The sequence below is a fragment of the Tachyglossus aculeatus genome, chromosome 18, assembly GCF_015852505.1.
Source record: "Tachyglossus aculeatus isolate mTacAcu1 chromosome 18, mTacAcu1.pri, whole genome shotgun sequence".
Lineage (NCBI taxonomy): Eukaryota > Metazoa > Chordata > Mammalia > Monotremata > Tachyglossidae > Tachyglossus > Tachyglossus aculeatus.
The window spans coordinates 11563878-11582092 of NC_052083.1; the positions used below are offsets into that span (position 1 = coordinate 11563878).

General features: G+C 45.5%; 1 protein-coding gene across 1 annotated transcript in view; it reads left to right on the forward strand.

The window, feature by feature from the left end:
* The first annotated feature begins 889 nt into the window (after positions 1-889).
* Positions 890-18215, forward strand: part of STK17A (serine/threonine kinase 17a) — a 38545-nt gene continuing 21219 nt past the window's right edge. The window contains exon 1 of the mRNA XM_038759971.1: positions 890-1104. Within this exon, the coding sequence (XP_038615899.1) occupies positions 905-1104 (200 nt within the window). The 5' untranslated portion in view covers positions 890-904. The remainder of the gene's footprint in view (positions 1105-18215) is intronic.

Sequence of the window (18215 nt, forward strand, 5' to 3'; positions counted from 1 at the left end):
GGGGTGGACCAGAGCTGGGCGCTTGTGATTGGTCCGTCGGGGAGGGGCGGGGATAGGGATGGGCGGTTGTGATTGGTCCGCCGGGCTGGGGGGGCGGGGCCAGGAATGGGAGGTTGTGATTGGTCCGTTGGGGATGGGGCGGGGGCTAGACCCGGGTGGTTGTGATAGGTCCGGCGGGGGTGGGGGGCGGGGAAAAAAAAAAACAAACCAGAACCGGGTGCTTGTGATTGGTCCATCGGGGGGGCGTGGCCAGATCCGAGCGGTTGCGATCGGTCCGGTGGGGCGGGGGGGGAGAAAAAAAACAAAACCCCAGAGCCGCGTGCTTGTGATTGGTCCGTCGGTGAGGGGGGCGGGGCCATGGCCGGGCGGTTGTGATTGGTCCATGGGGGGCGGGGCCAGGGCTGGGTTGTTGTGATCGGTCCGGCGGGGCTGAGGGCTGGGGGGGAACAACAAAAAAAAAACAGAGCCGCGTAGTTGTGATTGGTCCATGGGGGGGGCGGGGCTGAGCGGTTGTGATTGGTCCGTCGGGGGCTGGGGGAGGGGGGCCGGAGCTGAGCGGTTGTGATTGGTCCATCAGGGAGGGGCGGGGCCAGGTCCTGGAGGTTGTGATTGGCCCGGCGGGGCCTAGAGCCGAGCGGTCGTGATTGGTCCATCGGGGATGGGGGCGGGGCAAGTCCCGAGCGGTTGTGATTGGTCCGTCGGTGAGAGGGGTGCGTCCAGGGCGAGCGCTTGTGATTGGCCCGGAGGGGCCTAGAGCCTGTGATTGGTCCATCGGGGATGGGGGGCGTGGCCAGGGCCGGGCGGTTGTGCGGCTGCGCGAGCGGGGCCGGGCTTCCCGGCAGAGCGCGGGGAGCGGCGTGAGGTGAGGGTCGTCGTGCGGCGCGTCCGTCCGCCCGCGCGCAGTATGATTCCCTCAGAGAAGCCCGGAGCCTCGTCGTCGTCGTCGTCGTCGTCGTGGCGCAGGCCGGCCTCCGCGCTGCACGGCCCGCCTGCCCCGCCGCCGCCGCCGCCTACCCGGGGTCTCCTCCCCCACATCCACACCCCCATCCAGACCGGACCCTTCCAGGACCGCTACACCCTCAGCCCCGGCAGGGACCTCGGAAGGTCGGCGCTCTCTCGACACCCTTATCTCCTCCTCCTCCTCCTCCTCTTCCTCCTCGTCACCGTCCTGCTATCCGTTAGGCGCTTACTACGTGCCCAGCACTGTTGTAAGCGCTGGAATGTGTGGGTGCCTATAACGATATAATACTAGATGCCGACCACTGCTCTATCATCGTCATCATGCTCATCCTGCTATCCGTTAGGCGCTTACTACGTGCCCAGCACTGTTCTAAGCGCTGGAATGTGTGGGTAACTATATATATAATAATAAATGCCGAGCACTGTTCCGTCATCACCATCCTGCTATCCGTTAGGCGCTTACTAGGTGCCAACACTGTTCTAAGCGCTGGACTGTGTGGGTGACTATATATAATACTAGATGCCGAGCACTGTTCGGTCATCATCACCATGCTCATCCTGCTATCCGTTAGGCGCTTACTACGTGCCCAGCACTGTTGTAAGCGCTGGACTGTGTGGGTAGCTATAACTGTATAATAATGAATGCCGAGCACTGTTCTGTCATCATCATCATGCTATCGGTTAGGCGCTTACTACGTGCCCAGCACTGTTCTAAGCGCTGGACTGTGTGGGTAGCGATAACTATATAATAATAGATGCCGAGCACTGTTCTATCATCATCACCATGCTCATCCTGCTATCCGTTAGGCGCTTACCACGTGCCCAGCACTGTTCTAAGCGCTGGAATGTGTGGGTGACTATATATAATACTAGATGCCGAGCACTGTTCTATCATCGTCATCATGCTCATCCTGCTATCCGTTAGGCGCTTACTACGTGCCCAGCACTGTTCTAAGCGCTGGAATGTGTGGGTGACTATAACTATATAATAATAGATACCGAGCACTGTTCTATCATCATCATCATGCTCATCCTGCTATCCGTTAGGCGCTTACTACGTGCCCAGCACTGTTCTAAGCGCTGGAATGTGTGGGTAGCGATAACTATATACTAATAGATGCCGAGCACTGTTCTATCATCATCATCTTGCTCATCCTGCTATCCGTTAGGCGCTTACTACGTGCCCAGCACTGTTGTAAGCGCTGGAATGTGTGGGTAGCTATAACTATATAATAATGAATGCCGAGCACTGTTCTATCATCATCATCATGATCATTCTGCTATCCGTTAGGCGCTTACTACGTGCCCAGCACTGTTCTAAGCGCTGGAATGTGTGGGTAGGGATAACTATATAATAACAAATGTTAAGCGCTTACTATGTTCTAAGCGCCGGAGTGAGCATGTAATAATAATAATAATAATGGCATTTATTAAACGCTTACTATGTGCCAAGCGCCGTTCTAGGCGCTGGAATGTGAGGGTATCTATAATTATATAATAATAATGGTATTTGGTAAGCGCTTACTGTGTTCTAATCGCCGGAATGTGCTTGTAATACTACTACTACTAATAATAATAATGGCATTTATTAAGCGCTTAGTACGTGCCAAGCACCGTTCTAAGCGCTGGACTGTGTGGGTAGCGATAACTATATAATACTAGATGCCGAGCACTGTTCTGTCACCATCACCATGCTCATCCTGCTATCCGTTAGGCGCTTACTAGGTGCCCAGCACTGTTCTGAGTGCTGGACTGTGTGGGTAGCGATAACTATATAATACTAGATGCCCAGCACTGTTGTATCATCATCATCATGCTCATCATGCTATCGGTTAGGCACTTACTACGTGCCCAGCACTGTTCTAAGCGCTGGACTGTGTGGGTAGCGATAACTATATAATAATAGATGCCGAGCACTGTTCTATCCTCATCATCATGCTCATCCTGCTATCCGTTAGGCGCTTACTACGTGCCCAGCACTGTTCTAAGCGCTGGACTGTGTGGGTAGCGATAACTATATAATGATAGATGCCGAGCACTGTTCTATCATCATCATCATGCTCATCATGCTATCGGTTAGGCACTTACTACGTGCCCAGCACTGTTCTAAGCGCTGGACTGTGTGGGTAGCGATAACTATATAATAATAGTTGCCGAGCACTGTTCTGTCATCATCACCATGCTCATCCTGCTATCCGTTAGGCGCTTACCACGTGCCCAGCACTGTTCTAAGCGCTGGAATGTGTGGGTGACTATATATAATACTAGATGCCGAGCACTGTTCTATCATCGTCATCATGCTCATCCTGCTATCCGTTAGGCGCTTACTACGTGCCCAGCACTGTTCTAAGCGCTGGAATGTGTGGGTGACTATAACTATATAATAATAGATGCCGAGCACTGTTCTATCATCATCATCATGCTCATCCTGCTATCCGTTAGGCGCTTACTACGTGCCCAGCACTGTTCTAAGCGCTGGAATGTGTGGGTAGCGATAACTATATACTAATAGATGCCGAGCACTGTTCTATCATCATCATCTTGCTCATCCTGCTATCCGTTAGGCGCTTACTACGTGCCCAGCACTGTTGTAAGCGCTGGAATGTGTGGGTAGCTATAACTATATAATAATGAATGCCGAGCACTGTTCTATCATCATCATCATGATCATTCTGCTATCCGTTAGGCGCTTACTACGTGCCCAGCACTGTTCTAAGCGCTGGAATGTGTGGGTAGGGATAACTATATAATAACAAATGTTAAGCGCTTACTATGTTCTAAGCGCCGGAGTGAGCATGTAATAATAATAATAATAATGGCATTTATTAAACGCTTACTATGTGCCAAGCACCGTTCTAGGCGCTGGAATGTGAGGGTATCTATAATTATATAATAATAATGGTATTTGGTAAGCGCTTACTGTGTTCTAATCGCCGGAATGTGCTTGTAATACTACTACTACTAATAATAATAATGGCATTTATTAAGCGCTTAGTACGTGCCAAGCACCGTTCTAAGCGCTGGACTGTGTGGGTAGCGATAACTATATAATACTAGATGCCGAGCACTGTTCTGTCACCATCACCATGCTCATCCTGCTATCCGTTAGGCGCTTACTAGGTGCCCAGCACTGTTCTGAGCGCTGGACTGTGTGGGTAGCGATAACTATATAATACTAGATGCCCAGCACTGTTGTATCATCATCATCATGCTATCGGTTAGGCACTTACTACGTGCCCAGCACTGTTCTAAGCGCTGGAATGTGTGAGTAGCTATAACTATATAATAATAGATGCCGAGCACTGTTCTATCATCATCATCATGCTCGTCATGCTATCGGTTAGGCGTTTACTACGTGCCCAGCACTGTTGTAAGCGCTGGAATGTGTGGGTAGCGATAACTATATAATAATAGATGCCGAGCACTGTTCTATCCTCATCATCATGCTCATCCTGCTATCCGTTAGGCGCTTACTACGTGCCCAGCACTGTTCTAAGCGCTGGACTGTGTGGGTAGCGATAACTATATAATGATAGATGCCGAGCACTGTTCTATCATCATCATCATGCTCATCATGCTATCGGTTAGGCACTTACTACGTGCCCAGCACTGTTCTAAGCGCTGGACTGTGTGGGTAGCTATAACTATATAATAATGAATGCCGAGCACTGTTCTATCATCATCATCATGATCATTCTGCTATCCGTTAGGCGCTTACTACGTGCCCAGCACTGTTCTAAGCGCTGGAATGTGTGGGTAGGGATAACTATATAATAACAAATGTTAAGCGCTTACTATGTTCTAAGCGCCGGAGTGAGCATGTAATAATAATAATAATAATGGCATTTATTAAACGCTTACTATGTGCCAAGCACCGTTCTAGGCGCTGGAATGTGAGGGTATCTATAATTATATAATAATAATAGTATTTGTTAAGCGCTTACTGTGTTCTAATCGCCGGAATGTGCTTGTAATACTACTACTAATAATAATAATAATGGCATTTATTAAGCGCTTAGTACGTGCCAAGCACCGTTCTAAGCGCTGGACTGTGTGGGTAGCGATAACTATATAATACTAGATGCCGAGCACTGTTCTGTCACCATCACCATGCTCATCCTGCTATCCGTTAGGCGCTTACTAGGTGCCCAGCACTGTTCTGAGCGCTGGACTGTGTGGGTAGCGATAACTATATAATACTAGATGCCCAGCACTGTTGTATCATCATCATCATGCTATCGGTTAGGCACTTACTACGTGCCCAGCACTGTTCTAAGCGCTGGAATGTGTGAGTAGCTATAACTATATAATAATAGATGCCGAGCACTGTTCTATCATCATCATCATGCTCGTCATGCTATCGGTTAGGCGTTTACTACGTGCCCAGCACTGTTGTAAGCGCTGGAATGTGTGGGTAGCGATAACTATATAATAATAGATGCCGAGCACTGTTCTATCCTCATCATCATGCTCATCCTGCTATCCGTTAGGCGCTTACTACGTGCCCAGCACTGTTCTAAGCGCTGGACTGTGTGGGTAGCGATAACTATATAATGATAGATGCCGAGCACTGTTCTATCATCATCATCATGCTCATCATGCTATCGGTTAGGCACTTACTACGTGCCCAGCACTGTTCTAAGCGCTGGACTGTGTGGGTAGCTATAACTATATAATAATGAATGCCGAGCACTGTTCTATCATCATCATCATGATCATTCTGCTATCCGTTAGGCGCTTACTACGTGCCCAGCACTGTTCTAAGCGCTGGAATGTGTGGGTAGGGATAACTATATAATAACAAATGTTAAGCGCTTACTATGTTCTAAGCGCCGGAGTGAGCATGTAATAATAATAATAATAATGGCATTTATTAAACGCTTACTATGTGCCAAGCACCGTTCTAGGCGCTGGAATGTGAGGGTATCTATAATTATATAATAATAATAGTATTTGTTAAGCGCTTACTGTGTTCTAATCGCCGGAATGTGCTTGTAATACTACTACTAATAATAATAATAATGGCATTTATTAAGCGCTTAGTACGTGCCAAGCACCGTTCTAAGCGCTGGACTGTGTGGGTAGCGATAACTATATAATACTAGATGCCGAGCACTGTTCTGTCACCATATCCATGCTCATCCTGCTATCCGTTAGGCGCTTACTAGGTGCCCAGCACTGTTCTGAGCGCTGGACTGTGTGGGTAGCGATAACTATATAATACTAGATGCCCAGCACTGTTGTATCATCATCATCATGCTCATCATGCTATCGGTTAGGCACTTACTACGTGCCCAGCACTGTTCTAAGCACTGGAATGTGTGGGTAGCTATAACTGTATAATACTAGATGCCGAGCACTGTTCTATCATCATCATCATGCTCATCCTGCTATCCGTTAGGCGCTTACTAGGTGCCCAGCACTGTTCTAAGCGCTGGACTGTGTAGGTGCGATAACTATATAATAATAGATGCCGAGCACTGTTCTGTCATCATCATCATGCTCATCATGCTATCCGTTAGGCGCTTACTACGTGCCCAGCACTGTTGTAAGCGCTGGACTGTGTGGGTAGCGATAACTATATAATAATAGATGCTGAGCACTGTTCTGTCATCATCATCATGATCATCCTGCTATCCGTTAGACGCTTACTAGGTGCCAAGCACTGTTCTAAGCGCTGGACTGTGTGGGTAGCTATAACTATATAATAATAGATGTCGAGCACTGTTCTATCATCATCATCATGATCATCCTGCTATCCGTTAGGCGCTTACTACGTGCCCAGCACTGTTCTAAGCGCTGGAATGTGTGGGTAGCTATAATTATATAATAACAAATGTTAAGTGCTTACTGTGTTCTAAGCGCCGGAGTGAGCGTGTAATAACAATAATAATAATAATGGTATTTATTAAGCGCTTACTATGTGCCAAGCACCGTTCTAAGCGCTGGAATGTGAGGGTGTCTATAATTATATAATAATAATGGTATTTGGTAAGCGCCTACTACATTCTAAGCGCCGGAATGTGCTTGTAATGGTACTACTACTAATAATAATAATAATGGCATTTATTAAGCGCTTACTACGTGCCAAGCACCGTTCTAAGCGCTGGACTGTGTGGGTAGCGATAACTATATAATAATAGATGCCGAGAACTGTTCTATCATCATCATCGTGCTCATCCTGCTATCCGTTAGGCGCTTACTACGTGCCCAGCACTGTTGTAAGCGCTGGAATGTGTGGGTAACTATAACTATATAATAATAAATGTCGAGCACTGTTCTATCATCATCATCATCATGCGCATCATGCTATCTGTTAGGCGTTTACTACGTGCCCAGCACTGTTCTAAGCGCTGGACTGTGTGGGTAGTGATAACTATATAATAATAGATGCCGAGCACTGCTCTATCATCATCATCATGCTCATCCTGCTATCTGTTAGGCGCTTACTACGTGCCCAGCACTGTTCTAAGCGCTGGACTGTGTGGGTAGCGATAACTATATAATAAGAGATGCCGAGCACTGTTCTATCATCATCATCATGATCATCCCGCTATCCGTTAGGCGCTTACTACGTGCCCAGCACTGTTCTAAGCGCTGGACTGTGTGGGTACCTATAATTATATAATAACAATTGTTAAGCGCTTACTATGTTCTAAGCGCCGGAGTGAGAATGTAATAATAATAATGGCATTTATTAAACGCTTACTATGTGCCAAGCACCGTTCTAGGCGCTGGAATGTGAGCGTATCTATAATTATATAATAATAATGGTATTTGTTAAGCGCTTACTGTGTTCTAATCGCCGGAATGTGCTTGTAATACTACTACTACTAATAATAATAATGGCATTTATTAAGCACTTACTACGTGCCAAGCACCGTTCTAAGCGCTGGACTGTGTGGGTAGCGATAACTATATAATAATAGATGCCGAGCACTGTTCTATCATCATCATCGTGCTCATCCTGCTATCCGTTAGGCGCTTACTAGGTGCCCAGCACTGTTCTAAGCGCTGGAATGTGTGGGTAGCGATAACTATATAATAATAGATGCCGAGCACTGTTCTGTCATCATCACCATGCTCATCCTGCTATCCGTTAGGCGCTTACTACGTGCCCAGCACTGTTCTAAGCGCTGGACTGTGTGGGTAGCTATAACTATATAATAATAAATGCCGAGCACTGTTCTATCATCATCATCATGCTCATCATGCTATCGGTTAGGCGCTTACTACGTGCCCAGCACTGTTGTAAGCGCTGGACTGTGTGGGTAGCTATAACTATATAATAATAGATGCCGAGCACTGTTCTATCATCATCATCATGATCATCCTGCTATCCGTTAGGCGCTTACTACGTGCCCAGCACTGTTCTAAGCGCTGGAATGTGTGGGTAGCTATAATTATATAATAACAAATGTTAAGCGCTTACTATGTTCTAAGCGCCGGAGTGAGCGTGTAATAACAATAATAATAATAATGGTATTTATTAAGCGTTTACTATGTGCCAAGCACTGTTCTAAGCGCTGGAATGTGAGGGTGTCTATAATTATATAATAATAATGGTATTTGGTAAGCGCCTACTACGTTCTAAGCACCGGAATGTGCTTGTAATGCTACTACTACTAATAATAATAATAATGGCATTTATTAAGCGCTTACTACGTGCCAAGCACCGTTCTAAGCGCTGGACTGTGTAGGTGCGATAACTATATAATAATAGATGCCGAGCACTGTTCTGTCATCATCATCATGCTCATCATGCTATCCGTTAAGGCGCTTACTATGTGCCTAGCACTGTTCTAAGCGCTGGAATGTGTGGGTAGCGATAACTATATAATAATAAATGCCCAGCACTGTTCTATCATCATCATCATGATCATCATGCTATCCGTTAGGCGCTTACTACGTGCCAAGGACTGTTCTAAGAGCTGGGGTAGAGACAAGGTAATCAGGTCCCACGTGGGGGGGGGGGGGGGGGGGGCGGGGCTCACAGTCTTAATCCCCATTTTACAGATGAGGTTAACTGAGGCCCAGTGAAGTGACTTGTCCACAGTCACACACAGCTGACAAGTGGCAGAGTCTGGATTAGAACCCACGACCTCTGACTCCCAAGCCCGTGCTCTTTCCACTGAGCCATGCTGCTTCCCCAATTATTTATTGGTTATTATAACAATAATGATGGTATTTAAGTGCTTACTTTGTGCCAAACACTGTTCTAAGCGCTGCGGTAGATCCACGGTAATCAGGTGGTCGCACGTAGGGCTCACAGTCTTATTGTATTGTAAATAATCGTATTTATTCCGATGGTATTGGCACCTGTCTACATGTTTTGTTTTGCTTAACGCAAAGCGAGTGCTCAGGAGGTAGCGTTGAATGATTAAGGCACAGAGAAGCTAAGTGACTTGCCCAGGGTCGCCCAGCAGGCAAGTGACAAAGTCGGGATTGGATAATAATAATAATAATAATAATAATAATAATAATAATGTCATTTATTAAGTGCTTACTTACTATGTGCAAAGCACTGCCTCCCGACTCGCAGCCCAAGCCAGGCTGCCTCACCCCACTTCACCTTCTCCAGGGAATAGATGCCTTCAAGGTGAGCTGAGGAGCTGGGGGAAGGGAGTTGTGCTCTCCCAGGCGCTTAGTACAGTGCTCTGCACACAGTGAGTGCTCAGTAAGTACAGTGGATTGATCAAACACCTTGCATTTGCGGTTCCGACGCCAAGGAAAGGGCGCATTGTCCTGGTAGAAAGCTCCCTCTTATCTAAAGTATTTGGGCTGGGGCCTTTCACCCAGATGTTTCCCTGAGTTAGGGGGGAAAAAAATACTCAGAAGCCTTCCTCCTCTGCACTTTAATTTGGCCGTCGTGTTTGGCAATTTTTCATACTTGAAGACAACATTGCCGGGGCCGATAAGACATTTTATGACGAGGCAGAGCTGGCTGCTGCACGGAAGCTCGGATTGCCAAGCCCCTTCAGCCTCTCGAGCCATGAGGGTTTGTGCTGAGAGCTTTTCTTTTTAATTTAAAAGAATGTCAGGAGAGAGCTTTGCAAAGAGGAAAAGGAACTAGAATAATAATCCCCTAGAAAGTGGAAAAAGCAAAGGATCCGGTCGGACCAGTCTCTGACTGCTCTCAGTAATAGCCACACGGTTCTATCCTCCAAGAACGGATGAAAGTTTCCGAGTTGTTTCTTTTCTTCCAACTTTAATTTTCTATAACCCTGAAGTGTAGTACGCATGAAGAACTGGCCGTCTTTGTTTTTTGCATTAGAGCTTTAAGAAGCCAGAATATCTTCTAGACTGCGAGCCCACTGTTGGGTAGGGACCGTCTCTATATGTTGCCGAGTTGTACTTCCCAAGCGCTTAGTACAGTGCTCTGCACACAGTAAGCGCTCAATAAATGCGATTGAATGAATGAATGAATCTTTTGTTTAGGTCTGGAAAGGACTAAGTCAGGTGCAGTTGAATGAAATTTCACACACTGTTACATTTTCTTAGAGTCCTGAAGATCCCCAAAGACAGCTTAAAGTTGTTTGTTTCTGAAGTACGACTATTACACTCAAATGTTCAAAATGACCGTAATCCTTCTCGTTGCCTTAGGAGATATACTATTCCCCTCCCCCCAACCCTGAAGGTCCTAAGTATTGAAGGTATCTCCTTTCCTGTCTCTTGGGGATGGAGGAGTTGCAGTTTCATTTGACACTTACTTTTGGAGTGGATTCGTCTGGAGTCGTATTTGAGGATGCTTTGGGCAGCAGTTAGCCAGGGTGCCCTACTACGGTCTTAAGAGAACTGGATAAAAGGGATTCTCCCAGATAGAAACAAGGATAGACTTTCACCTTCAGTCCTTGTAGACAGAGGCTGACTATCTACCTATAGATAGCCATCGTTTGGACGCAGATACACACGTGTATGTGCGTGTATGCTTTTTCTTCCTCTAGTCCTCTTAACCTTTTATTTTCTTTCAAGTTGAATACGTATATTCTGAAATGGTTCGGACATTTTCCCGAGACTGCTGTCATTTTTCTGACAAGCCTTTTATGATCTTCCTGGCTTACGCAGCGACCTTCATAATTCTTTAATTTTATTATGTTCCGTCAGTCATATTTATTGAGGTTTATTGTGCACGGAGCACTGTAGTAAGCACTTGGGAGAGTTCAGTGTAACAGTTGGTAGACACTTTCCCTGCCCACAACGATCTTAGAGTCCAGAGCTTACTCCCCCTTACTTACTTCCCACTTCTCTCCACTTCAACCTTTTCCTGACCCAAAGGGAACCTGACAGCCTAAAGATCATTTTTTTTCCTTAGCAGTCAAGGAATGGAAGGGAAAGTAAAAAGTATTGCTTAATTGGCTTCCATGCCTGATTTCTCTTTAAATTACACATTAAATCATTGTTCTCAGATCTCAAGTTAATGAAATGTTTACAGGGCTTTGGGGTTTCAGGGTTTCCTCTGTCCCTTACAGTTGGAAACTTGTTTTTCATTTTCATTTCATTTCTCATTACTGCCTTGTAATAGGCCAAGTGCCTTGCTAGCCATGATTGTCGTGCCGTTCTTCAAATGTTCTCCCTAGGCTGTGGCTAGAAGCCGTGGAGTGAAAACAGTGTAAAATGCGTAGCTGCTCTTAAAATATTTCACAAGCTTATTTAGTAGTTCGAGCTTTTGGTTTGAAGTTTTTATAAACATTTAATGGCTCCTTAATAAAGTATGAATACTCTCACCTTTCAGTAAAAAAAAAAAGTAACGATAAAAGTTCATGGGTTTAATCAAGGGTATTTGAGCACTGAATAAGCATTTAGGAGAGTACAATATAGCAGACGGTATCCCTCAAGGAGCTTACAACGTACTTATTTTAGGCACTAATTTTTGCAACACTCCCACTTGTAAAAGACTGCATACTCTTCTACTGAGTCAGATCTCGTTCTGATGGAATTCTGAATCAGTCAATTGTATTTGAGTGCTTACTGTGTACAGAGCACTGTGCTAAGTGCTTGGGAGAGTACATTACAATGGAGTTGATAAGATAGGAACCCAGCCCTTAAAGATTTTACAGTCTTGTTAGGGATGTTAAGTGACCTGAAATATTCAAAGTTCTGTGCATCAAATTATGTTATTTGCTTCATTTCTAAGAGGGAATTCACTTATATAAGGAAAATGCTCTCAGTTGGCATGTTCTGCCTTGTAGATTTAAAGGTGATATTTTAGAATTTTATGCGTGGAAATCATCGTGTGGTCATAATGGATTATTTCATATGTGAAAGTGATTTAGCGCCATAGTTTCATAAATCACACAGCTCCTGGCATGTTCTTATTCTCGTTTTTAATGTTCTATTGTCAAGTTAAATTACTCTCATAAGGATTGTTCTTTTTAAACGTAGTCTCTTAAAATGTTTCTTTGTGCAAAAAAATTGACAAAGCAGGGAAACAGGTACTATTTTTAGACATTTCATGACAAGCCCCCCCCCCAAAAAAAAGTCATTTAAGAAATGAATTCAGTACTTTAATCTTTGCCATTTTTTTCTTTTAAAGTACTAAAGCTAATATCACCCCCTTACTGAAAAGTAAGATACAGCAGGATAGCTCTGACTGGAAGATTTTAGCTCCCGTATTAGGGAGAAGCAGGAGCCTGGATACCTCTTGGTCACTGTCACCATCCCATATGCACAAACGTGCGTGAATCTATCCAGGGAACCTGTATGGTAAAGGATCAACAGACACATGGAAAAAAACCCGGGCATAAAGGCCTCTGGCCTGAAACTCCCTTCCCCTTCATATCGACAGAGGATGACTCCTCTTTTAAAGCCTTATTAAAAACACATCTCCTCCTAAAGGCCTTCCCCGACTAAGCCCTCATTTCCTCTTTTCCCACTCCCTTCTGTGTTGCCCTTGCACTTGGATTTGTGCTCTTTATTCACCCCACCCTCAGCCCCACAGCACTTACATATCCATAATTTATATTAATGCCTTTCTTTCCCTTTAAACTGTAAACTCCTTGTGGATAGGGAACGTGTCTACCAACTGTTTTATATTGTACTCTCCCCAGTGCTCAGTGCAGTACTCTGCACATAGTGTGATCAAAACATGCAGTTGATTGTCGCATAAATACAGATCTGTCGGCAGTCCTCACAATAATACACATTTATAGGGGCACACACGGGGATTTATGCACAATGACATGAGTTATACAGAAAGAGAGGTACGGAGGCTCCGAGAGAAGACGTAAACACAGGGAAGCTAGGAGCCATGGGGCAAAGGAGTAGGGGGAGAACGTAAGGAGAAAATGGGAGACTGAGTAATAACTGGGATGAGGAGACTGAAAAGGAAAGAAAGGCATGTAGGGGGTGGAGGGGGAGGACAGGGCGGGACTGTGGGTAGCACACAAACCCTTTGAGTATTTTGTGATCCTCTCTACTTGTGATATCAGTCCCCTTCAAGGACTGCTACTGCGGTGTAGGTTGACTCCCTAGCCATACTAAGCTAAAGTTGAAAGCTCGCCCACGGTCTCTCAGGTTGACTGCGTTTTGTAAGCACGTCAGTAGCTTTGATATAAATTGAATTTATGGGTGTGTATATTTGCTATGCATGTATGAAATAGTTGTCCTTGGGGTTTGAAGGTGATGCCAGTGATTGTGATACTTTATCACCGCTAAAAATGGATGCGGGAATAAGCTTTATCCCTTGGAATCAATCATATTATTGAGCGCTTGCTTTGTGGGAGAGTACGGTACAACAGAGGTGGTAGACACATTCCCTGCCCACAAGGAGCGTACAGTCATTAGTATAAATAAATTTATGGATAGTACATAAGTTCAGTGAGGTGAATAAAGGTGCCTCGGTCCATCAGTGGCAGTTATCGAGCGCTTTTGGTGTGGCAAAGACTGTACTGAGTGCTTAGGAGACTATCGTGGAGTTAGTAGACATAATCCCTGGCCTCAGTTTACAATCTCAGCTTCAAACTGACAGGGCTAGGGATACCTGGTGAGGGCAGGGTTTTTTCAATCCTTAGAATTGGCAATGAAATGTACTTCTTTAGACCAGTTTTTGTTTTGGCCCTTTGTCATGGTTCATTTGTTAAAGCAGAAGTGGCCCTAGTTGGAACTGAGACTGAAGAGTTTGATTTGCAAAACCCAGAAACTAGTTACTCAGAACTGGAACTGCTCTGCTCCTTCAAAAGCTCAGACTCAGGAAGTGTTGTAGCAAGCTTTGGTCAGTATTGCACCCAGAATAATGACAGAACAATTTAAGAAATGTCAGTTTCTTTCCTGTTATTTAATGGTATCCATGCAGTGTAATTGGGTGTAAGCACATCATGTAAAACCTTTTCTGCCCTATCTCACTTCCCACTTGGCTTGCTCTTGAGTGGTTTTTTTGTTGTTGTTTTTGGGTTTCTTTTTGTTCTTTTGGTAGGGAGGGGTGTGGGGGACAGGGACTAGTGCCAATGTAAATCGCTTTAATGATTGCTGCACTAAAATTTTGTCCTATGCTTGTTTTTAAAAAAAACTCAGATATTAAGTGTCTCTAGTTCATTACCAAATAAATTCAGGTAAGCCTGATGAAAACAGTTTAATCAGTCTCATTTTGAAATCATAAACAACATAGCTTCCCCCTAGAGGAAAATGTCTACGTTCCCCATGTTCTTAAAATGTTGTTTTGCATTTTTGAAATCTTAAAACGGTCCACTTGAAGCAGGAAAGAGGAGAGTGGCTTCGTGGAATGAGCACAAACCTAGCAGTCAGAGGGCCTGGGTTCTAATCCCAGCTCCACCATTTATCTATATGTGAGACCTTGAGCAAGTCATTTAGCTGCTCTGTTTCCTCATCTGTAAAGTGGGGATTAAAAATCTGCGCTCCCTTGTTCTTAGACCATGAGCTCCATGTGGAACAGGGACTGGGTCTGACCTGATTATCTTGTAACTGCCCCAGGGCTTAGTACAGTGCTTGGCCTGTAGTAAGCACGTAACAATAATTAATAGGAAGAGAAGTGTCCCCATGCAGCTGGTAGAAATCTGGGGCTGGTGGAAGGGCAGAAGGGCGCCCAAACAAATCCAGTTTCTAGTTTGACAGACCTTGAACCAATTTAGGATTTGCCCCCTTAGACCTCAGGAAAAAACAAAAACCAAAAAACCTTGGCAGGAATAGGGCCAACATTTATGATGCCTAGCCTCTTTTAAATGGCTTCTCTGTGCTGTGGCTGGAAGCTCAGCCCTCATGCCTCAGGCAGAGTAAATGCCAACAGCAGCAGGTCAATACTGCTTTTGCTCCAGTAGATGAAACATAAACCAAATAGTTATGTCAGTTTCCTCCCAGCTTAGCCCCTCAGTGGGCTAAGGGGTTAATTATCTTCACTTGTGATGGAGAAGGGTGATCTCTGTTTTGGTTGGACAGAAAGATCTCCCTTCCTTGAGGTGCCTTTTTTTTTTATAGGAAAAAAGATTATTTGTGTGAAGGGTTGACCCTTACTATAGCATCTTGGACATTTCCTTTCGGTGTGATGTCTTGTACCCTGTTGTCACCAAATTGCACCAACCTCTCTATAGATACATTGTTCAAGTGTTCCGGAATCTATTTTCCCCTTCTTTGTTTAATCATGCATCGGTGGTGACCGCACCACACTCCGTGTTGCTAATAACAATATTGGGTTTTGTGAGTGGTATTTCTGGTGTAGCTGGGATGGGGAGCACATGACTTTAGTCATCTTAAATCAGGTTCACTGTCAAGTCAGAAGTGGTTGGCGGCCTCTACTTCTCGGGTCAGTGTTGTTGTAAGAGTCATGGTATTTATTAAGTGCTTACTGTATGCAGAGCTCTGTTCCAAGCACTGGGAGAGAATACAAAGATGGGGATTTGATTTGGTCCCCGTCCCTGTTGCAAGGGGGGAGGGCTTACAATCTAAAAATCCTCCAGATGCATTGCAGAATGGCATCAGGGTTCATTGGGGGCCAGGGCCATCATCCTGGAGGCCTCTAGGATGATTTTTGCCTATTTTGTGGGAAGTGCAGTTTGGTGAATTGGACAGCATTTCCCAGCTTCCTCTTTCTCCTCTGCCTCCAACCCCCCTCCAACCTCTCTTTAAAAAAAAAGTGGTCCTTCTGGCCCTGTCCTTTAAGGGACCACACAGTCTAGTGATGGGAGGAAGTGCGTGGTCACACCCTCCCAGCTCCATCCCTATGTGGAGGTCCGCACAGTGTGCTTTGGAGGGGGAGCATATAGCAGAGATGGGGGTGGGTGGAGGGAGAGAGTCTTTTTTTTTTTTCAGGTGCAGGACTGGAACAGCCAGTGGGTCGGGCAAGCATGGGAAGGAGGAAAGCCAGGATGAGGAAAATAAATAAACAATCAAAATGTTTTGCCTGCGAACTGTTCGGGCTAGCCCGCTACAGAAAGCAGAGGAGGTCTCTGAGACCCTGGCCCTGAAGTCAAGGGGCCACCCCGGCCGAGTCTTGCTGGAGTGTCCTTGGAAATTGAAATCAGGGAGGCAGCTCAGTACTTCCAGCACTCAGCTCTCTCACCTTTGTCCTGGGAGACAGTGATCACAGAGCTGGTTTTAAAGCCTCAGGGAACCTCCCGCAGTCACCCACTGAGAACAGGGAAGAAGTCTAGTCCCAGAGATGAAGGAATTGAGAATCGGATAGTGGTTGATCCAGGGCCACCGGTATCTTCTTCATGCCGGGGAACAGGACATGCCGAGAAAGTCGGCGAGTAGGGGTACGTCGCAATGCAAAGTGCATGCAATGGTCTTTTTCCCATGCAAGATACATTGGCAGGCAGCACACTCTGGCCCAGCAAATCCCTGGTAGTTGCTCAGCCCAACTCCTCCCCTAGCCCCTTTAACTAGTTATTTTTTCCAACTTCTTGCCCTGTCACTCTCCCCTTTAGAACCCCCTAATCGTCAGAGGTCACTGTGGAGGGAACGGGGGAGGGAGGAAGAGAGAAATTGTGGTGGATTCTGGAAAGATGCCCAGTTGAGATGAAGATGGTGGCCCTGAAAAATTTGTGAGGCTCTGGAAAGAGATGACTGAGGCTGAACTTACAGAGGTGTCTCCAAAAACCCAAAGAGGAGCCAGATGAGATGATGGCAGAGGGAATAGTCATTTATAGAGGAGGGAAACTATGTAAGCCGACTTTCAAAAGTCTGTAGGCGAGTGAGTGATCAAGCGGCAGACAGATCAAGGATGATAAGACCCTGGAAGAAGCCTTTGGATTTAGCCCTGAATGTTATGTAAGTTAGGACTCCCTGTGACCAGGATTTGACAGTTGTAAGGCACTGAAGTATGAATCCGGTTCTCCCAGAACTAGATTGCTTCATCTCCCTTCTCTCTGTCAAAAATGCACTTTCAGGCTAGACTTGAAGTACTTGCTTCCTGTCCTTTTTATACGAGGCTTTTAAAATCAGCACCATTCATCATTTTGAATTTGTAGGTGTGGTCCCAATAACAATTGCCTTTTTGGTGCCGATTCATTTTGAGGGCAATTTAAATGAATCACAGCCAGACACTACCCTGACCCTAGATACTACCATGTATGTTCAAACGTAATCTGAGGACTTTTACCAAACCTGCCTTTTCCCAGCTGTTGCACCTTTTGATCTTCTCAAAATGAGAAAAGGTGCAGTGCCCTTTTGAGTCACAAAACCAACAACCTGAAGTATGTCACAAAATTCCAATGCCAATCAATCAGTTGTATTCATTCAATCGTATTTATAGAGCACTGTACTAAGCGCTTGGGAAGTACAAGTCAGCAACATATAGAGATGGTCCCTACCCAACAACGGGCTCACAGTCTAGAAGGATTGAGCGCTTACTATATGCCAATCGCTTGGAAGAGTATCTGATGGCCCCATAACCTGGTTTGAGAGGTTAGGTTTAGCAGGCTTCACCTTCAAGGAATGTCGGGTGGCTTTGGTGTCTGGAAAATCAAAACGGATGGCAGAAATGCAGAAATACTCTCAGTAGACCACCTGCAAGGAGAGCATTTGCTGGCAAATTCAAAATGGGGCTAAATGATCGGAGACTAGCCATGGTGTGACCAACAAGTACGGTATGTTTCCTTATGGAGCAATGGCGAGCATTAGCTTAACATGAAAGACCGTTGTTGCATCACCAGGAAATGGCCCTAGGGAGCGGACGACGTGGCCATGGGTCTGGTCTGGTTCATTCAATCGTATTTATTGAGCTGTTACTGTGTGCAGAGCACTGTACTAAGCGCTTGGGAAGTATCAGTTGGCAACATAAAGAGGTGGTCCCTACCCATTCCCCT